This window comes from Scaptodrosophila lebanonensis, unplaced genomic scaffold (assembly GCF_003285725.1).
Source record: "Scaptodrosophila lebanonensis strain 11010-0011.00,11010-0021.00 unplaced genomic scaffold, SlebRS2 tig00000001-arrow-pilon, whole genome shotgun sequence".
In the NCBI taxonomy this organism is placed as follows: domain Eukaryota; kingdom Metazoa; phylum Arthropoda; class Insecta; order Diptera; family Drosophilidae; genus Scaptodrosophila; species Scaptodrosophila lebanonensis.
Window position 1 is genome coordinate 12,446,272 of NW_022060529.1, and position 22,027 is coordinate 12,468,298.

Consider the following 22,027-nt stretch of genomic DNA (forward strand, 5'->3'; position numbering starts at 1 on the left):
TGTGAAATTTCTGATAAATTAAATTAAATAAAAAAATATTATGGCTGCCCTCCTCGGCGATTCTCATACCAAGTACCTAAGTGATGGCAAATCGAGATTTAAATTGTAAAATTTCTGATGAATTAAATAAAATAAAAATAAATTGGGAAAATTCTGTTATTTACATATCTGCTCTTTGTAAATGAATTGATGGTCATAACTGCAGTAAAAATATGGATAATGTATTTATTCAGGTGCTTCATACTTATATACATACGTATATGCATATGTCGGTGCGAATTAAGAACTAAACTCTATATTAATGTAATACGGCAATAGTAGCTGATATTAATAATCCATGTGATAATATTATCTCGATAAAGTTATACTCCATATTATTTGTATATACCTCAGAATAAAACTCCCATAGCGCACATAATGTCAAAAAAATTAGTTGGAAATTATTAAGGAAAATTGAGATACAAATATGCTTGGGTAAACGGTCTTCAGTTTTTAGTTACAATTTGTATGCATCGATTCGACCAAAGAACTCCACTTTCTTCATATTAGTTAGAAGAAAAGTGCGCAAAGGGATCTTGACCAAAAAAAAAAAAAACGGGTACAACACATACTTCGGATTGGTTCATTCGTTTTCTAATTAATGCGGGATCGCAGTCCCTGGTTCATCAGATGTTTAACATCGGATGCTGTGCGACCCCGGGTTTCCGGCAAATAACGCCAGGTCAGGAGTACGCAATAAATGCAAACACACATGCAGGGCAAGAAGGCAAACGAACTCCACACACTTTGCAGAAGTGGGAAACACATTCCGATGAGGAAGTTGCCAATCCAAGAGAAGAGGCTGCCTATAGACATGGCCACGGGCCGCGGTGAGACCTCGAATAGCTCTGCAAAGATCAAGGCGCGTCAATTTCGAGGGGAAAAAATTTGATAAGGTGGCACCAACCAGAGCCCATAAAATAGGTAATGGGTCCCAAGCCCATCTGAAAAGCTAGAATAAACATCAACATAAAGGCGATGCAGGCATACGACAGCCACTGCACAGTGTCCTGTTTAAAAGAAAAGACAACTCTAGATAGTACTGTATGAAAATGATCATAGTATGGGTCTCACCATATAGTAGAGTCCGAAGGACATGGCCAACAGAGTAAGTGCACAGCCGGAGCAGGATATCAGCATTAGGGGACGGCGGGGAAAATGGAAAACCAGCAGTGTGCACAGCAGCGATGCCAAGACATTGAAACCACCCAGACCTAGATTGAGCCAAACGGCCATATCCGCAGAAAAGCCGGCATCGGTAAATAGAGACATGGAGTAGTAGAAGATCTGGAAGCAACAAACGACTATATAGGAATTCATTTAGTAATATGTTAGTAATCGCACTGACAGCATTGATCCCGCACAGCTGTAGAGAAGCCTGATATGAAGCCACCAGGAGCACCGGCAGCCAAAGATTCCTATCGCGCAGCACACTACACCAAGTGCCCTTTCTGACCTCAGTGACTTCCATCTCGTGCATCTCTCTCGGAACGCTCCATAATCCCTTCTCCCCTCGCAGTCTACGTAATGCGTCCTCAGCAGCAAAAGTTTCCTGTCTCACAACGCAGAGCCAGCGCGGGCTTTCCGGAAACCACCACATGGGTATCAGACAGACAAAAACGAGCAGCGCATAGAAACTGAGGGCATAATGCCAAAACTCCTCAGTTCCCAGAAGTTGTGGTAAAGTAACAATTTGAGCCACCAATATGCCACCCGTAATGCCAATGCAGGTGAAGACACCCACAGTTCCAGCGAGCGCAATCGGCGCCAGTTCAAGGAGATACATCGGATGGACAGTCAGAACAAAGGCCGAGGCGATGCCGCCAAGGAATCGCGCTGACAAAAGCATTTCCAGTGATCTAGTGTCCCGACAAAAAAGGAACAGAATGCTTGCCAAAATGAACAAAATGCTGCTGATAACCAATGTGCCTCTTCTGCAAAATAGAGCGAAATTGTAAAAAGTTATTTTTGTAACTCAAAATTAAATTATCTAGCCTTTGCCAACGAACTTGTGTACTCTTTCGACATTTGGGTATATGTACATATATACTGTAAGACTCACCGACCATATTTGTCACTACACCAGGCACTAAAGCACGAACCGCATATGCCGCCAAGAAGAAAAATTGATACAATGCATGCCCACAACACGTCCAGTTGACTGCCGCTGAGGGGTGTGTCATATTCGTTGGCCAAAAGGTCCTGGCACCAATTTTTGATTAGATCTGCAGGAGCATTCAAAACGCCGAGAAAATACCCCAAAGGCACCGTGTTGCCCAGAGTGGTGGTTAGACATATTACCAGCAGTAGGGGCGTCCAACTGGCACTAGATTGGGTTCCGTTACCTGTTGACTGTAAAGGAATTGGAAGCCATATATGGATTAGGGCCACGTACAAAACGAGAGACTTAGGAAACAAACTTATTATATTAGTCAAATTCTCGACTTAATGAATTTTGCATCTGTCATATTATCAATTAAGCTTTTAAATATATAAAACAAAAGTTTTTTTTACAGCCCACATTAATTCATAAGATTACTGTTAACGTTTATCAACTATATTACAGGTTATGCGGTTTCTTAGACCAGATTTATGAAATTTGTTTTTTTTTTTTTTTTTTAATAACCAAAAGCAATAAGGTTTATTTTTGTTAACAAGTTAACTCGAATATTTTCCTACCACCCACCATATGCATTCAACGGAAGATTAACAGCAATGGTGTAGACTTTAAACTGTGCTCTGAACAAATTTTTGAAGCTGTGCCGACAATTGTTCAATATACAATGAGGCCCAACTTTTCTTATTTCGTTCTTGAGTCATAAATTTGTGCAAAATCGTGCGACACTCGTATTTTATCTTTCGCTGACGACCCTATAGTCCCAAATTGTTACGTCAACTACATACGACTAACACGGATACGTCGCTCGCTCTTACATACATACAAGTATATAAAAACAATCTTGTATTAGACGAAGATACTCGCCTCAGTTACAGTTCTGGCCCCTTAAGCTATTAATTGTCTTATCACTGACGTAGAGGGTAACACAAAATTTAAGACGTTATGTACACACACACACACCCACAATTACGTACGTATGTGTATGTAGTGGGTAATGAATTGAATTTCTCAAACTAGTAGATACTACAAGCCTTCCTCAATCATCTCACTCAAACCCCAAATTCTAATGGGACTAGCACGACTATTAAATACGCTGTACCTGCAAGGAGTAACCAGAATTAACTGCACTACAATATAACTTCTGTCTAAAGCATCGCTCCCTTCGGTAGGGCTACGGAATGTATGGGCAATCTAGAATACCATATCATTCTTTTAGTTGAGTGCAGCGTAAAAAGTAATCCAAATTGAATTTATCGGAACTGTTTGTGCACATAAGTGGCATTGATGTGTAATTAATTTAGCTTGTATAGATAAGAAATTTGTGCTTACGAGTCGATAAGGGGAATTGAATTAAACGTTTAAGTAAGTTGTTCAAAGGCTCGAGCACTTGCTTAGTGCTATCGAAGCTGTTCGCTTAGTTTAACGAATCAGCTAGTTTTTCATAGAAACGCTTTATTTCTCGTACAAAAATAGTTTACAAAAATGTATAACAAAGTAATTATTGGAGCATTAATTATAGCAGACCACGCCAAGCGCAGCTTAGACGCTAGCCTTATTGTCAATAAGTGTAAGCCTTTGTAAATTTGAATTGCGTAACTATCTAGAATTGAGAACTTAACACCAATAAACTACAATAAAATTATTGCAATAGTATCCAAGTGTCTATTTGCGCTCATGTGACCTTGGAGCGGAAGCCTTTTGAGACGAGAGCGGCTACTTCGGGCGGATCCCGTCCACGCGTTTCCGGCAGATAAAACTTCGTTAGCAGGAAAAGGAGCACACATGTTATGGAGAAGGGCAAGAAGACAAAAGCACCCCAGGCGTTCTGCAGACTTGGAAAAGCCATGCCAATTATGAAATTGCACGTCCATGATGCCAGGCTGCCCATTGACATGGCAACAGAACGGGGCGCAACCTCAAACAGCTCTGAAAAGTGCAAAAAAGATAATATAATTAAATTAGGTGTTCTATATAAAAACCGATTCACTTAAATTGACGAGCAGCGCTCAATTGATAGCACTAATAATAATTAATGACTATGACTGGTATAAGTGGTGATTGAATCAATATCGCGACAACGATTTGCTGTTAAAATAAATAAATCATACATGTGACGCTTAAAGCACGCGCCATATACACATGTATATACATTGGGGGCAATGACACTGTGTAAGCGTATTTGCTTGCTGACCGCTAAAGAAATTGATGAACAGCTGCACCGCACGAAACTTTTTCATTACCAGAGCCAATAAAATAGGGTATTGGGCCCAAGCCGAATTGATAGAAGAATATGTAGCCCATGATGCAGAAGATGCAGGCAAATGGAAACCAACTGACAGAATTCTGCAAAGAAACCGGAATTAGTTCAAATTTCAGAGCAATTAATATAAAAATAATTTTTCACATCTGACAGCTGCACTTACAATGTAGTGCAAAACAAAGGCTATTATGAACAGAAAAACGGCGCACAATGAACTTGAGAACATCATGAGCATGCGACGATTGCAGAAAGCCATCAGCACCGGACCCAGCAGGGAGATGAGTAAGTTCAGGCAGCCAGCGCCCAAATTAGCCCACTCCGCATTGGCCGTGGAGAGGCCAGCCATCTTAAATATGGACACCGAATAGTAAAAGATCTGTAAGACAATGTACTCTTAGTAGTTGATGCGATACCTAAAGCCGGATTATACTCTTACTGCATTAATACCGGACAACTGCTGCCCTCCGTGGAAACTGCAAACGATGATCAATGGCAGCAACAGACTGGGATCCCGCAGAACACTGCAAAAATTGCTTGCTTGCACCTTAGCATTGGCCTCCACCTCCATTTCAGCAATCTCGAGTGCTATCAAATCTGCAGAATCGGCCCCACGAAGCCGGGAAAGCTCGCGACGCGCTGCCATAGGATTCCCCTTAAAGATATACAGAAACTTGGGGCTCTCCGGGAAGGTATAGGAGGGCAAGTAGCAGATAATGACAAGCGCCATGTAGGCGGTAAGGGCATAGTGCCAACGCGCGTCATTGCCAAAAACGTCGCCTAGACTGCACACCTGACCAACGACTACTCCACCAGTAACACCCACGGCACAGAACACGCCCAGAGTTCCGCGCAAGGCGAGCGGCGCCACCTCACTCAGATACATGGGGAGTGTGGCAGTCGTAAGACCAGACGCCAGGCCAACAACCAGTCGACCCAGAAGCAGCATTTCCACAGAGTGGGCGGCCCGGCAGAAAAAGAACAGCAACGCACCAATAGTGAAGAGAACGCCACATATCAGAAAACAAGCTTTTCTGCAAATAAATACATAGCAAGGAATTAATTTCATGTGCGAAGTATTGTGTGCAATTGTTTATTTATAAAACGACATTGTGACACAAACCACTAATAATGTAAGCAGAACAGCCATTTGCATTTCCGGATGGCTTGAGCAAGCGTTCCTCGGTGTATATGCATCATGATTACGGTTTTCAATTTAAATGATGTAGGAATTTGGGGCTCAATCGGCTTTGTAAAGAATTAATATTGTCTCCTCTAATTTCATACTAAATGCAAGCACGAATTATATTAGCATTTCATTTTATTTTCATCACCTATTCAAAGCTCAAGTACTTGATTTCAAAAGATTAAGTTTATATAGTGTGCGTTATCCACTAGCTATTAATTATCAGGAGGTTTATTTTAGATTAAAATGTATTATTTTCAAATTCTGAAAATATGGACTTTAAAGTAAGTACAGTCACAAAATCAGAAAGTGATGTGATATTGAAAGAAAGGCCATAGTAGTTGCTTAATATTTTCACCTTTATGAAGCATTCTTGCCAGCTGGAACTGACCCTCTTTAAATCAAACAGTGGTAATAAGTACCTAGGCACATTCATCATTACAGTCGATTGCTTTTTAGACGATAAGAAGAGATACTGATTCTTAATCTATAGCGCAGGTGAGCGCAAAAACAAACCTGCCAAATTTATTTGCAGCCCCGGCACCGCCAAGCGATCCAATAGCGCCTCCAACAAGGAAAATCGACACAATGGAGGCCCACAACAGATCCAGGTCACTTCCGCTCAAATTACTGCCATAATTTTGATGCAAAGTTTCATTACACCAGCTCTTCATTAGCTGTTAAAAAAAGCATAGTTTTATTTCTGTATGCATGTTATATACAATTATAAAGTATAGGCGGGTCAACTTACCACAGCTGGAGCATTAATAACACCAATGCAATAACCTGTGGGTACGGCTGCACCAAATGTTGTGGCGAAGGCCACAAGCGCCAACAGTTTGCCCCATGCCGGCTTCTGTGGGGTAAGAAAACTGTTAGTAAACTTTCAGTTAATCAGGTAATGGGAAGGCGTGCTTTGGAAAATAAAGTGGTTTTTTTTCAATTTAATTAGGAAGTCATGCGTCATATGTGGGGTCGTGCTTATCAATTCTTTTTAACCCGTAATTCCGGGCTACAATTAGATTATTATAATCAGCAATGACTTTGGCTAAGGAAAATGGCAGATTTGAAACAGTTTATAAATTTATTTCTATTATTAAATACTTCCAAAAATTAGCATTCATGTAATACTTATAAACAATTCGTTTAGATTTGTTTATTACTTCGACCGAATAAAGAGAATTTCTTTTGCGTTTCATAAATATGAGTATACATATGTAAGATACATTTATACTTATAATATATGTGCATATGTATATATAAATGTCACATGAACTTGTAATCTTGGCCCTATAGCAAATGGCTTCCGCCCTGATAGTAGCCATTATTAATTTTATTATTTTACCCCAAGCAAAAAAATGCTCGCTATTTTGAAAGTCTATATTCAGCACAAGGCTACTTTATATTTATATGTACATATTACATATTATGTGTGTATAGTATGTACATACACATACATATGTATATATGTATGTATATAATATATGTATGTATATTCATATGTACTCTGTTGTCTTGCTCCAATTGCTATTTAGTGGTAGATGATAGCTTAGAAGATAGAAAGATCATTCAAAGTAAACAGATAGGGTGCAGTTCAAGCGTAGGAGACAGTCAGCATTCGCTGCCATCTCACCGACGCTTACCTTAGTAGTTTCCGTTTGAAGTTCCGATCTCGTTATCTCAACCTTTCCATACTGTGGGTACAACTGTTGCGCTTCGGCCTCAGCGGTTGCCATATTTGAAGGCGCAGTACATAAATGTGTGTTAACTATTCAGCTTAGCATTCACTCGAAATGAACTCAACAGCACACGTGTGCGTACTCAACACAATGGCTAGCTTATAAAAAATATGCTATTTTCTACGCTACCGGCGTTTACCATGCGTTCTTAGTGTTGTATAATACACATAAAAATGCATTGGCATTTATATGCGTTCGTATATTTATATACGAATGTGATTTAAGGAAAGCAACGAGTGTTTTTTATATTTACATAACTATTCTTTTTTAAGAATTTTTCAACTAAAACACGCAATTTTTTAACAAAACAATAACATAGACCAGCCTCATTTAGAAAACTGTGGAGCAATCGACGCTCCACACTCGACTATTAACAAAGTTGTTACAACTTATTTGGTAATTAAGAGAAAAAAGCTTTGCGGAAACTAAAGCTTTCTGCATTTGTACAAGCAAGACTTGTACTGATAACGATAGGTGCACAAAGGGCCGGGAACTTAATAGTCTATCGTACATTTCACATCCCTGAGTGCATCGTACACCATCAGCTGGCTCTGTCGCTTTTTGTTTTTTGTTGACGTCGCACTTTATTTATTCTTAATTCGAAAATAAGCGTTACTTATAATATCAAAAAAGCAAAGTCTGTTATTTCTTTGACGGGATGGCACTGCCGGCCTTTGATACGCTGTTATCTACGACAGCGGTCATTAGCACAGTTTTTCAATTTTTATCTGGCGCGTAAGTGGGCTTAAATAATTTAGAATTGGTAAGAAAAATTGTCATTACAGTGTCATATGCCGAAAATATATACAAAAGAAAAGTACAGGAGATTCATCAGGGTTTCCCTTCATTTGTGGTTTCTTATCGTAAGTATTTATGTTCACAAATTGTTCAATTCTACCAGGCGTCCTATGGTAATTATTTTTCGTATTGTTTGTACAGCTGCAGTTTCTGGCTGCGGTATAGTGTGCTCACCAATGAGCAGTGCATTGTTTTGGTCAATATAATTGGATCGACGCTGTTTCTTGTGTACACGCTGGTGTACTACGTGTTTACCGTTAACAAACGTGCCTATGTTAAGCAGTTCGCTGTTGTTGTTGCAATACTTGTGACTGTAATTTTCTATACAAATCAGTTGGAAAATGACCGCGAAAAAATGATACACGTCACAGGTGAGAAAGAACATTAAAAGCGTTTTATTTTGCATGCACCACTGATAGCTCATTTCGTATCACTGCAGGTATTATCTGTTGCATCGTAACTGTGTGCTTCTTTGCTGCTCCCCTAACCATGCTGGTGCATGTTATAAGAGTGAAGAACTCGGAGAGTTTGCCTCTGCCGCTAATAGCTACCTCGTTTTTTGTTAGTTTGCAGTGGTTAATCTATGGCATACTAATATCGGATTCATTTATACAGGTGAGACATTTCACACGGATTTTTAATTGATATAATGTATGCACGTACTTGATATTGCATTTATTATTTTACAGATACCGAATTTCCTGGGCGCTGTGCTGTCCATGCTGCAATTAGGGCTTTTTGTTATATACCCACCACGTAGTTTCGCAGGTCCAGGCTATAAGCTAGTGGACCAGGTTGTGGCGTTTTAGAGCAAAAATATGTGCATATATACAAACATATATATTTATAGCCAATTGGCCATTTATTTGTACGTATTCTGCGCAATTCGCATTTGCTATTTAAACATGTTCCATAACGTATATATTTTTTTGAATGTCGCTTGCTTTGTGTTGTGCAATGCAATTCGAAATTATGCCAAGCTTAGTTACTATAGACATTGGCCGGTAACTCATCTCCAGTAAAGCAATTAAGGAAAAGTTTAACCTAATCTTAAAATAAATTTATGGTGAAATGTGTTACTGGGCCATGTACATGCATAAGTTTACTCATACGTTAGTATATTGAGTGTAAAAAATTCATTACAAATGTCACAAAAATGTACTTACATTATTCAGATCTGCGGCGCCCATCGTAATATATTGTGTATATTTCTTAACGATATGTTTTATGTTTTTCAACTGCAACTTTCCACAAAACCCTTTGGCGAGTCACTGAACTAAAAACTGCATAAGCAAGTAATATTAATATTTATTGACCACGCTCGTTATAAAACACAAAAACATTACAGCTTCATTAGCGGTCGGACCAAAAACAACCCGCAATGTTTCACACTCGAGCTCAAACCGAGAACTGCTTTATTTAGTATTGGTGCCAAACTGGTTGCGTATTTCATTCAATTATGCCGATAAGCCGATATGCTAATATACTATACCTATGGATGATTCAATATATTCAGAGGAAGTACCGTTTATTACACTCTTGCTGATACTGATTAAATTGATGTACACCAGTAGACACTGTTTTTTATACAGTTTGTGAATATACGACCTGACCGTTGATACCTGATTATTGCATGAACAGGTAATCGGCCCTTATAATAGTTGATTAAATGCGGACGTTTATTTTATAGCCGCTCTTATCTCAACATACCAATATTTTCTATTTCGGCTGCGTGCATTGTGCGTAAGAATATTTTTGTGAAAACTACATTTGCTTGCAAATGTCAGAAAGTCCTGAGTAAAAATTTAGATGGCAAGTGATATTTTTTTCGTGTTCTGTCGTTTTCATTTTATCCGGCTTAAATTAAATTGAAATGGAATTGGCACCACTCGTCTTGGCGCCCATAAGTGCTTGGCAGCTCTGGCTGATATTTCGAAATAACAGAAACTATCGAATTCATATCGACATGCAATCGAAATCGTTAGATTTTGAGACCCTGTACATGAAATGCACAAGGGTATACTAGTCCATCGTATAAATAAAATATAGAATGACCAAACTTGGTACCCAGATTTTTAAAAATTGTTTTTAAGCTAATGAATTTTGAAAAAGCAGGGTTCCTAAGACTAATAAGTATTACTTTGTAATATATATATTTATTTTGTAGCATTTGTATAAAGAAGCATTTTGACAAATTCATTTACAAATTTAAATCAGTCCCTGTTGTATTATTAAAATCTGAATTTTAAGAAAATACAGATGCTATTAAATATTCCCAATATTGATATAATTATTTAGGAGGGTCGTGAGAATACAGATAGCATTACATGAATTTAGATAAAATTGTGTCAACAATCGACTTATCGATATTTTATAAATATCCACACTTCGCACATCACTGATTCGTCATAGTCATTTGTGCTTGAAAACTAATAAAAAAAAAAGTCAAAAAGCCTTATTGAAATATGCAGGAACACAGTCCCGAACTTTACGAGGAGGTAAAACTGTTTCGCAATGCCAGGGAACGCGAAAAGTACGACAACATGGCCGATTTGTATGCCATCATCAACACCATACAGCAGCTGGAGAAGGCCTACATTAGGGACTGCATCACACCACAGGAGTACACGGCTGCTTGCTCCAAGCACTTGGTACAATACAAAATAGCATTTAAGCAAGTGCAGTGCGACGAGTTTCCCACTGTAGACACATTCGTCAAAAAATTCCGCCTAGACTGCCCCGCCGCTTTGGAACGCATAAAGGAGGATCGCCCAATCACCATACGTGACGACAAAGGCAATACCTCGAAGTGCATTGCCGAAATCGTATCGCTATTCATAACTATTATGGACAAGTTGCGCCTTCAAATCAATACCATGGACGCCTTGCAACCGGATGTTAAGGATTTGGCAGACAATATGAACCGCTTGTCGTTAATACCCGAGGGCTTCGACGCAAAACAGAAGGTGGATAAATGGTTGGGCACATTAAACGAAATGCAAGCATCCGATGAACTTACTGAGGCTCAGGTGCGACAGTTTCTCTTCGATCTTGAGTCGGCCTATGCAGATTTCAATAAACTCTTACACAGTCAGTAGCGATTATATTTGTGCATACGCATACACATGTATAAATTAAATAAATTTTTATGTAATTATTCCATAATAAAACGCCCTTTAGTATAGTATCTAGATGCTTTTTGTTTCGTTTAATGACATTGGCCGAGGTGTGTTCTGCGCATTACTGAAAATTGAGGTTGGGGTTAATAAAGAAATGAGGAGACCAACATATTTTGCATTTGTTTGGATTTAATCGTATCTTCTTTTCTTGTATTTAGTTTAAATATTAAGGTTATAATTATACATATAAGTTTAAACCGATTACGATTACAATAATTATTTTTGTTTGTTGTTTCTCATTCACGTTACGTTTTGTATTGTTTCTTTAATGTATATTTATTTTAAATTTACTTCTGCTTTTTCTCTTACGCTTACAATCTGTTTAATCGTTTTACGCCTTTAATAATTAATAATTGTTACCTTTTATCTTTGTAAATTTTTTGTATGCAATGTGAGAATGGTACTTGGTATATTTATGCGGGTGTTGCTGTATGTGTTTTTTGTGTGTGTCCATATGTATTTTTTTGTGTATGTACGCGCATGTGTGTGAGTGTTGGCAATTTAATGTGAAGTGTGGCTGGTATACTTTATAACTTGCATGCTCTTGTATGGTTGTTGTATGTATGTTTGTCATATGCTTGCTGAAGGACGCGTGGGTGGTTCTACGATGAGCAGTGCTGCGTTGTAATAAAAACATCTTACTTAGTAAAATATGATCTTTCATCTTCATATATTAGATTACTCTCATCTGATGAAAATTCATCTTCGCTTAGATATTCATCGGCGTATTTTGTTGTGTTCAATTCTGATTGCTCCTTCACAAGCATTAATAACTGATTGGGAGTCGGGGCCGAGTTGGCCGCTGTTGCTGCTATGGTCGTTGTTGTTGTTATTGTTGTGTTTGTTATAGGCAACGTTGTGTTGTTGTTAAATATATGTATCGGCGTGGTGCGAAGGCTATAAAATTCGCTTGTACGACCGCTACATTGCTGAAGTGTTATCTGTAGGGGCCGCCAAATTGTGTTCTCCGGAAGCTAGTTTTGTCCGGTCCAGTACGAAGGCGAGTAACCTTGTTTGCCAGCCGATTTTGCTTGGCTGCTCGACTGTTGGCGCTGGCCAGCGCTGTTCGAGTCCTGCAAATGCATTGATGTCCATAATTAATAAAAAAATGCTCTTCAAAACCAACAATAGCAGTATATCTTTATCTGTTGATTTGTCATCCATATACAATAAGATGTACGTTAGCATAGAGAATACGATATAGACACTGCAGTGATTATAAATGTGTGTAGATCTTGATACGCATGAACAAATGTTCTATATATTGAAGGTAACACTTCGCAAGCCCTTCACAAGTAGTTGATGTACACGCAGCACTTTTTTTAAGCAACTTTGAATTCATGTTTTTCTCTTTTTTGTTATTTTTTGTAGGGAATTAAGAACATGCATCTCGTTATGAAAACTTCGCTACCGAGTGAGTATAATATAAAAAACCCATGTTTTCATTACAATTGTTTTAGAAAAACGTAAGTTGTGTCAATGCATAGAGTTAAATAGGCATTAATGAAAACTTATACAAAAACTTCACTTGATTTTGTTATAAGCCTTAAAATATGTGCTTTTATGTTTTTATTATTATTTTTTTTTTACTAATAGGTTAGTGCTTCGAAGGCCGTTTAATTTAGATGAGTGTGGTGTGTGAGTGCGTGCCCATATGAGGGGTGTTAATTTACTACAATTACATACATACAATTACCAAAACTATACTTCAAGTACAACAACAAAGAAAACTTACCCGGCGGGATGAGCTATGAATCCTGCCGTCCATCTAATGTTGTTCCCATAAAAAATTAAAAGAAATTATAAAGAAAAATGTCAAACAAGAGAACAATTTCATGCATTTCACAATTTAACAGGATCTCAAATTCAACTCTCCACGTTTTCTATATAAGGACTGCTTCAATTTTACTTTCCGGACAACTTATGTAAAATGCCGAATTTTTTTTTTTTTAGCGAGTTGTGCCTGTTTACCGTTTATGTACTACACAAGAAATGTTTCAACTAAGTGACGAGATAGCGAAAGAAATTTTATTGAGAATGATTAATGCGCGTCAAAATGAAATTAATAAATTAAAAAAATAGAAAAATGCATGAACTGTATTTTTGTTAGTTACGATTACTGCATAGATCAACAGGTGCACAAGTAGTAAGTAAAGCTAATTGACATAAAATAGGTAATTTTACAAATTAATATATGATAAAATGAAGTAATTGAAATGATGTTTTAATACATATGTATATATTAATGGTTAATTAGCATTTGTTTTAGTTTCAGAAATAAAATGGATAAATAAGTTATGTACAATGTAGAATATGTGTAGGCGCCGGAGGCGGATACAAGCAGTAATTACAAATCATTAAATCATTAATATAACAATGGAATTAATATAGATATATATGTGTGTGTATATGTGCGATGGTTGACAGTGAAATAAGAACTCGCAAATTAAGTAATAACCTACAATGTAAGAACAAAATACGATTTAATGAAACTTTACATATTTACAATAAGCGCCAGTTAGCTTGAACATGCATAGAATAATGTTTTAAAATGAACGCCATAGCTTTTATATGCGTGCGTTAATTGATGGTTGCTTTCTTCTAGCGCAATACTTTTAGTTTGAACGAAATCTTTTCGTATTGCCGTTGATTTTTTGCTGATATTGTGCTGCTACATTGGCGCCTACTTTAAAGTCACACGACTCGCCAAAGTTTGCAGACTGATTCTTCCATAATGCCTCATTCTCATACACAACTTCTATGTCATCATTTTGCTCTCGGTCTAACACAACATCTTGCATTTTAGAAACTACCTGATGTATAGGCTGATGTATCATATTATGATGTCCAGCAGCGGGCATGGGCAGATACATGCCATATGGCTGCGCCGAAGTGCCGCCAGCTGTCTGTGTGTTGGCCATATTAAACGGTGGCGGTGTGCCCGAATGGAAACTCTGCTTCTCATACGACTACAATAACAAGTAAGACCGTCTTTAGAACATGCTTTTGTTTTTGTATAATCAAGTCAAATTATACGCACATTGACCTTGTTAAGCGTCACGTGGCCCTTGCCATACATGGACGAGGTCAAGTCTGAGCCAGTGCCTGCCTGCTGCTGGTTCGAAACCGCCTGCGTTTTGCTCTGCTGGTTCACACTCGACGAGTAGCCGCCCTTGCTGTAGTCCTGTGTGGTCTGTGAGAGCGGGTCATAGCTAGTTGAGCCATATCCTGCGCTGTACGACGGCTTTGGGAACTGGCCTCCGGATGCAGTATTGGCGGTCGGAATTTGTTGCTGTTACAATGATATTGGTCCGTTACTCGACCATTAAGTAAATATGCAGAAAATAATCTTACTGGATATATGGCAGGCGTGCCATATTGGAAACCGCCAGGCATTACATTTCCCCCATAGAAATATGCGTAAGGAACATTTAGCATGGGCGCGCTTGAACCGGCTTGTTGGGACATTGTACTCGATACCTGGTAAATTGAAAATAATAATAAGTTAAGTTTATTCGTATGCGTTTAATTAGTTAATTTATACTTTCACTAAATAGTGAAAAAACAAAAAAAAAAAATTGTTGAGCTAGTCCTGTATATTGCTATGCAAAATAAAATAAATTGGAACACGTTTTGTTCGAGTTCTATGTTAAATCACGATATACATATATGGATTTATAAACATCTCTTATTATTGTTATTAGGGTTCCAAAGCGAGATTAGAAGTGGAAAGTTCAGAACTTACATTGCTAACAGGACTGGAGTTATTGTCAGTGCGTGCAAAGCGTCCATCAGTCATTGTTGAATACGCAACCGAACCCAAATTGTCACGTCCGGCGCCTAAACTGGTGGGTGTGTAGTTCAGATCGTAATAGCCTTGCTGTAAAAGGGAACATGATACACAAAATATATGAATTTTTTTGTTAAAATGCCATTTACATCTTTGCCAGCCAATTACTTGAAATTAAGTTAAATAGATTTGTAACTAGATTTGTAGTTGGCAAAGCTGAGAGGCATAAATTATTTAATGTAATGTGATTATTTAATGAACATAAAACGAGATGAAATCGAAATAAATGGAGGAGTTAGTGGATTATATGAGGATGGAGAAAAACAACTATTAAGCTTAAACATGAAAATGGAACCGCATGACAAACAAATAGTTTCCCTTTTAGGGAAACACTTCTTTATGCCAAATATAGTATAAACATGTCGTGCAGCTTAATTCTCAAGTTTAATCTTATTATCTTTAATACCATTGGAGTCGTGTTAGGGTTTTTGACTATATAAAAGTTATGAGGTTTTAAATAATTGTAATTAGTAGGGGATTTATTATATTGCATAAATTTGAAAGTTGTTCATGTTGTTATGGAGGGAGCATGGATTAATTTAGTGTGTATGGATGTGAACCAGGCCAGGTTAACCTAATGATGATAGTTAGCGAGAGAGAGAAAGGAGGAAGCACATTGAGTTTTGGTGTGATTGGTGAATGCCAATTGTTTGGAAATTGTTTTAATCATATGGAGTTTTAAATTTTTAATGTATTTGTACAGACAAAAATATAAATGCATGGAATAAAAAGTGCAAGTGGAAATTTGTGGATATTATTTACACACAGACATCATAAAATGTTAATGCACATTGAAACACAGTTAGAAGCTGCAACGCTTGCAAGCCAGGCGCGTACGAATCTGAATTCGCTAATAAAAATGTAATGCGTAAATGAAATTTTGGATTTATGCGGATAATTATTTTTTGCTTTTTATGAATACAAATTGTGTTGGTTGCATTTTTTTTATGTTTTTGTTGTTGGTGTTTTTATTTTGCTTTTCTCCATGAACTCACCACATGTGGCACTCTCTGTTGCATCATTTGTAATTCCTCGTAGGAATAAACTGGTTGCTGATAGTATGGCAATCCAGTCTGAATATATTGACTAACCATTTGGATGTTGGTGGGCACCAAACCGCCACTGCCACTGCCGCCACCACTACCAGCACCACCAGTACCAGTTCCACTGCCTGCGCCTGCGCTGCCAGTCGTGACGCCGCTCCCGCTGCTATTACTGCTGCTGCTGTTCTTGTTTGTGAGCGAGGCAAGTACCGCTGCTGTGCCGGCTGCTGTTTGTGCCACCGATGCTACAGCACTGCCCCCATTGTTGTTCACACCCACACCTCCCACTCCCGCGCTGCTGCTGTTATTGGACGCGCTGCCGGCAACGCCGCTACTTACACCAGGAATGGAGCTGGAACTCTGATTACCAGTCACACTGCTGTTGTTGCCCGATGCCACATTGCTGGCCGAGCTGCTGGCACTCACATTATTGTTGTTAGCTGCAGATGAAACAAAATTAAATGAATAAACATTTAGCTATAAAACTTAGGTTCCTGATAAGCCATTAAAAATGTAATTCTACAAGAAATTTATTGCCCAAATATTTTACGCCATTTCCACAATTTCCTATATAAAAAAACAATTTCTGGAAGATAGATCCGTAAGGAACATCGGGCCTACCGAAGTGGTGGGGATAGTAATTGCAAAAGTTGTGTCGCCTCAAATTTTCAAAGGGAACGAATTGTCAAGATTACGGCCCATATTGGTTTCAGCGTATAATTTTTATGAATAAATTATTATTATAAAGACTTTGTTGCACTTACTATTTGAAACCGCCGATGTGTTAGCACCAGCTGCACCGCTCACAGCACCTGACGCACCATTTCCAGTGCTGCCACTGCTGCTGCTGACTCCGCTGCTCGTTGAGACACTGAAAATTAGAATAAAAACAGTAATAATTAGTTATTCTATTTTTGCGTGCTAATTTGTGGGGTTAGTCATCGATTAAAAGCTGCCGCCGCATTGCTCAAGGGTGTCTATATGTATGTATAGAATATGTGTTTGTATTGTTCCTACACTTACCTGTCATAATGCGCCGCGCCAGCAGCTGTGGCTGCATCCTTCAGTTTGGCACTTGCACTAAAGTTACCATACTGCGATGAGGAGTTGCTTGTACTACCAGCAAACCTAGACGTTCGACAAGGACAATTCAACAAATGACAGAGGAAAACATTTGTTACAATTGGGCTGTGTTTGCATTCCGAAAAATTTCACTCTAGAGCTCAAACAAATTAGAATACACTAAACAAAATACATAGTTATTTTGACCAACACATAACGTTTATTTTTTTGTTTCTCAATTTGTAAACACATGTTTACACCTTTTCCATAAAACTTTTTATTGAAAATAATAACTGAACTGTCACTATCTGATGGAAATTAAGCTGGTATTGTATTTTATTTTCGTATCAGATTATAATATATCGCATAACATGTAATCTACGTCTTGTATCTGACCAGTGACTGAAACAAACCTGTTTGAAGAAATACATTTAACCTAACCACTAATCGTTTCATTGTGATAATAATATATCTTATAAATGGAACCAAACATTATCTTTTTTTTTTTTTGCGTGAGACGATTATTGACAAAAGCTTTAAATTAAAAGCAATTTCTTCAACACACAATGAGACGAGGCTCAAATTTATTTCGTTCAATTTTATTTACAATTGTATGTTACTGTAAATTTGTTTTTGAAATTTCGAATATATTGGTGCCGAAATATGGTTCGTCAAAATAACTATACCGTATAGTGTATATTATTAAACAAGAACTAAACATGCACACAAAAAGGCAATAAATTGGTTTTTTCGTCTTCTTTCTATTCGTTATATTGAATATGGGGCTCAAAGCATACATACCCGCTGCTGTTTGAAAGCCCAGTGCTGCCATAGACGCTTTGGCTCGACTGGTAAGCACTTTGTGGCGTCGAATATCCCGACGTAAGATAGGCAGAGCTCGCATTTGCACTGTTATTTGCATATGAGTGTGACAATATGTTGTTGTTGGTTTTTTTTTTTTTAGACAAAATTGTGATAAATGAAGATAATTTCGTAAAGCGAGTGTAAACAATATTTTGATTCGACGGGTTATATGAGAAGAGAAGGTAACAAGAAAAAGAGATTAGGTGGTGGGGAATTCTTGTTAATCAAATTCATATAACAGTGTTAAAATATATAACTTGAAACAAATTAAGTAAATCTGTCTACATTTGACTAGCTTCATTCCAATCACACTTACCTTGTGCTGTTTTGGGTGCCACTGCTACCAACCGGAATGTTTTGTGTGGCATTTCCGCTACCAGAGACACTGCCCGTCGCATTTTGCGCGCCGCCAACAGTCTGCTGCTGCTGTTGTTGCTGTTGATAGGAATTGACCGCATTGGGCTGGTAGGAACCGTAGCTTTGCGGCTGATAGCTGTTTGCCACAGAGGACTGCACATTTGCATAGCTGGAACTGCTATAGCCACCCTGCCCCGATGTCTGATAGGCATTATTAGCCTTGCTAGCCGCGCTCGTCTGGTATGCATTTTGATAGGCCGCAGCTGCACTGCTTCCTGAACTAGTCTGTCCATAAGGATCGTTCTTAGACAGTTGGTCCAAGGCGTTGCTGCCCGCACTAACTCCTGTCGAGCCGCTTTGTTGCTGCGCCGCAGAACGAGTTGCATAGCCGCCTGCTGATAAGCCGTCTCCCTGTAACTAAATTCAAAATGTTTGTATTAATATTATTGTGATGTGTGAACTGCCCTAATTTAAAATATCCTTTTTTGACTACTATGTACTATTAGCTTTATAAGAAACTAAGAAACACAAATTAGGTTTAATTAAGTTCAGAGATGTCTTCCCTGTAGAACTGAAATGCTGGTAGTCGGCCGGTAAGAGTTTACTACTTCATATTCACGGCGACCTTAAAGCTAAACGGATTTTTTATGATGCTTACGATTTGTGAGTTTTGCAGTCCTGCTGCCAGCGCTGATTGCTGCTGCGCTGACTTGCTTTGGTAGTCGTCCTGCTGTTGCTGTTGTTGCTGCTGGTTATCGATCGTTACGGCAGCATTGAACTTTTCAGGCAGCGCATCAAAACTATCGTCAGTACCAAAGTCTAGACCGCCAAATTGCACGTCCAAATAGCCAATGTTGTTCATTGCGTTATCTCCGGGCATTTCCACAGCACTCGATGGTATCTTCGAGGGTGGCGGCAGCTTAACACGCGCCCGCCTCACCTGTGGTTGTTGACCGCCACTGCCCACCAGCTGCGACTGATCGCTGGCAGATGTCACAGTAGAACCGGGAGCTGAAGCAAACACATTGGCATAAGAAGCGGGATATTGTCCAACGCTCGATGAATTCTGACCAAAGGCGGCGTTTTGTGCATAGCCAGACACAGCCGATTGCTGCGTAGCTCCTGGTGCACCGCTCTGCGACGATAGCGAGTTAAAATACTGAGATTGTTCCGCTGACAGCGTTGCTGATGCCTTGATGGGCGCTTGTGCCTGCTGCTGTTGCGCCTGCTGCACCAGAGTAGCTGCCGCGGAGGCTGCGCTTGAGAATGTATCTGTTGCACCGAAAGGCGATGAACTGAGCGCTGTTGACGCCGCGTTGTTGCTCTGCGTGCCCACAGATTGCAGCTGCGGCGGTGGATTGCTCACCGCTGCACTGTACTGCAACATTGGCGTGGTCGCCGAACTGGACAAGCCGCCACCTGTGGCTCCAGACGAATTGTCGTCCGTAGTGCTGGATGTAACAGCATTGCCCACTAGCGCATTCAGATGAGATCCTTGTAGATGCGCCGTGCTCCCAAGCACGGATGTGCCCAAATGATTCTCCAGTCCTGGCGGTGCTGACAGCTCCGAAGTGCCAACGCCTGCACTAACGACACTTGCAGCTGTCTGAGTAGCTAAATTGCTCGTAGTGAACACTTTACTGTCCTTGAGCGAACCTTCGTACTCCTCATTGTTCCAATCACCCCAGGCATCGTCGTGCGTTTGCTGCTGCTTCTCGGCATTCTGCGCAATGGTATTGTCCCAAAGCTCAACTTCGTGGTGATCGTCGTTGGTATTGTTTCGCGACCCATACCCACGCTCACCACGCCCACCTCCACGAGTGCCCATGCGTCCACCGCCGCGACCTGAGCGTGACGAAAATCCACCGCCACGCCCTCCGCCAGTACTAGATCGGCCGCCACCCCCATTACGCTGACCACCGCGATAATTGTCGTTGGCGCGATCGTCCCCTCGTTCTCCACCGCCGGCACCACCGCGAGACTCGCGCGTATTGCGCTCATTCTCACGGGCCTCTCTGCCGCGCCCTGTAAGAAATGATGGATATTATAGTTCGTATAGTTATTATAAATTTTTTACTTACATCCTCGACTGTCAGTGCCGCCGCGTCCACCGCGGTTGGAGCTGCGATTCCTCGATTTTTCCCGCTTGTCAGCATTTGCATTGCCATCTGCCCAATCACCATCGCCACCGGCGCCATCACTGTTGGTCGCGGCCTTGTTCTTGCGCTTTTTCTCATACTTGGCAAAGGCGCCCTTAAATTAAGATATAATAATCATATTAAATGCCGGATACGAGGGATGGGAGTTATTGTAAACGTACCTGCGGCAGAATCTCTATCAAGAAGTTTGCCGCTGCTTCCAGATCATAGTCACACTCGTTCAAGGCACAACATACCTCCTCTTCAGAGCGTTGAGTCATAGTCAATAGAAGAGTTACCTTCTCGTTTATTTGCGGATCCTCTGTTGTGCTATTAGTGATCTGGGCAATACGCAGCTGTTCGGTTGTGGCCTTCGGTTGGGCTTTCTCTGGTTTCTCTGTCTTGTTGGCATCAGCTTTCTTGTTTACCGTTGCTGCATGTGTGCCTGCGTCACCGGTGCCGCCTCCAATGGCGGTATTTGACTTTTTCTGGCTGCGGCCGCCTCCTCCTCCGCCGCCACCACTCGAACGAGTTTGTTGTGTGCTCATCTCTATGTACACTGTATATACAAATTAGCTGTAGATAATGCAAATATGTATGTACGAGGGTTAAAGTTCGCTTCTAGTTTGGTAAATTTGCTCTGATACAATTTTTTTCGAATCTTTATCGTTGCCTCACAAAGTTATAAACTGACCAAATAAACCAAAATTTTTGAATACTATAACAAATCTACTTAGTTGGAATTGTTTAACGAAAAAAAATCAATCATAGTTAAATACATAAATATAATATGTACTTATGAAACCAAAAGAACACACTAGCGGTCGGAAATGAGAGTTATAGGAGTTGTCGGCATGAAACAAGTCGAATTCATAGTCAGCTGAGTTCAATGTACATCGCTGAGAATGAAAGAACGTGAACAAACCACACGCACATCAACACACACACATGTATGTATACATACATATGTATGTATGTATATAGAAAACAGCAACAACCGCAGATCGTCACAGCCCGAGCAAGTGAAAAGAAAGAAGCACACGCACAAAGTAAACGCAGCTCACAAAGCATGAAATGAGAATAACAAAGTTGAATGCAGACAGTAGATGTGATGCCAGAGGAATTAATAGGCGACAGCCGCGCGTGTGTATTCGCAAAACAGGTAACAACAAGAGTACGTGACCGAACCGCACCATCTATATGTGAATATACCAAAACGCCAGGCGCTCCTAATCACACACACACAAAGGGGGTGGGTGGTGCGGCAAGCTAAGAGGGTTGAATAGACAATGCAAGCGATTGTGTCGATGCCATCAAAGTGCATTTTAGAAACACATGTACATACATATATGTATGTATATACATATATTTGTATGTACATATATATGTATGTATA

At 39.6% G+C, this 22,027-nt stretch overlaps 5 protein-coding genes across 10 annotated transcripts; 2 read left to right on the top strand and 3 right to left on the bottom strand.

The window, feature by feature from the left end:
* Positions 1–633: 633 nt before the first annotated feature.
* Positions 634–2,734, bottom strand: LOC115619957 (solute carrier family 2, facilitated glucose transporter member 3). Its single transcript, XM_030512987.1, has 6 exons — positions 2,726–2,734; positions 2,102–2,391; positions 1,388–1,973; positions 1,114–1,326; positions 947–1,049; positions 634–887 (listed from the first exon to the last, which is right to left on the bottom strand). The coding sequence occupies exons 1-6, from the start codon at positions 2,732–2,734 to the stop codon at positions 634–636; spliced, it is 1,455 nt and encodes a 484-aa protein (XP_030368847.1).
* Positions 2,735–3,590: 856 nt separating this feature from the next.
* LOC115625225 (solute carrier family 2, facilitated glucose transporter member 1) lies at positions 3,591–7,579 on the bottom strand. Its single transcript, XM_030520213.1, has 7 exons — positions 7,245–7,579; positions 6,353–6,457; positions 6,118–6,278; positions 4,855–5,449; positions 4,582–4,794; positions 4,399–4,501; positions 3,591–4,084 (listed from the first exon to the last, which is right to left on the bottom strand). Exons 1-7 carry the CDS (start codon positions 7,335–7,337, stop codon positions 3,831–3,833), a joined length of 1,524 nt encoding a protein of 507 aa, XP_030376073.1. The 5' UTR covers positions 7,338–7,579; the 3' UTR covers positions 3,591–3,830.
* A 331-nt stretch (positions 7,580–7,910) lies between these two features.
* Positions 7,911–9,359, top strand: LOC115633706 (sugar transporter SWEET1). Its single transcript, XM_030531167.1, has 5 exons — positions 7,911–8,075; positions 8,126–8,203; positions 8,280–8,509; positions 8,578–8,753; positions 8,828–9,359. The coding sequence occupies exons 1-5, from the start codon at positions 7,999–8,001 to the stop codon at positions 8,945–8,947; spliced, it is 681 nt and encodes a 226-aa protein (XP_030387027.1). The 5' UTR covers positions 7,911–7,998; the 3' UTR covers positions 8,948–9,359.
* Positions 9,360–10,530: 1,171 nt separating this feature from the next.
* On the top strand, positions 10,531–11,329 carry LOC115633750 (vacuolar protein sorting-associated protein 28 homolog). The gene has a single exon (XM_030531225.1). The coding sequence runs from the start codon at positions 10,604–10,606 to the stop codon at positions 11,234–11,236; it is 633 nt and encodes a 210-aa protein (XP_030387085.1). The 5' UTR covers positions 10,531–10,603; the 3' UTR covers positions 11,237–11,329.
* A 99-nt stretch (positions 11,330–11,428) lies between these two features.
* On the bottom strand, positions 11,429–21,298 carry LOC115634415 (protein lingerer). 6 transcript variants are annotated; one of them, XM_030532114.1, is made up of 14 exons: positions 20,814–21,297; positions 20,575–20,746; positions 19,152–20,518; positions 18,453–18,910; positions 18,074–18,181; positions 17,234–17,338; positions 16,975–17,081; positions 16,163–16,650; positions 15,063–15,197; positions 14,672–14,797; positions 14,358–14,609; positions 14,131–14,286; positions 13,053–13,085; positions 11,429–12,390 (listed from the first exon to the last, which is right to left on the bottom strand). In XM_030532114.1, exons 1-14 carry the CDS (start codon positions 21,177–21,179, stop codon positions 12,292–12,294), a joined length of 3,972 nt encoding a protein of 1,323 aa, XP_030387974.1. In that variant the 5' UTR covers positions 21,180–21,297; the 3' UTR covers positions 11,429–12,291. The 6 variants fall into 6 exon arrangements, with proteins under 6 accessions (XP_030387974.1, XP_030387977.1, XP_030387976.1 ...); XM_030532117.1 differs by lacking the exon at positions 13,053–13,085 and having other exon boundaries at positions 16,259–16,650; positions 20,814–21,298; XM_030532116.1 differs by lacking the exon at positions 13,053–13,085.
* Between the last annotated feature and the right edge of the window lie 729 nt (positions 21,299–22,027).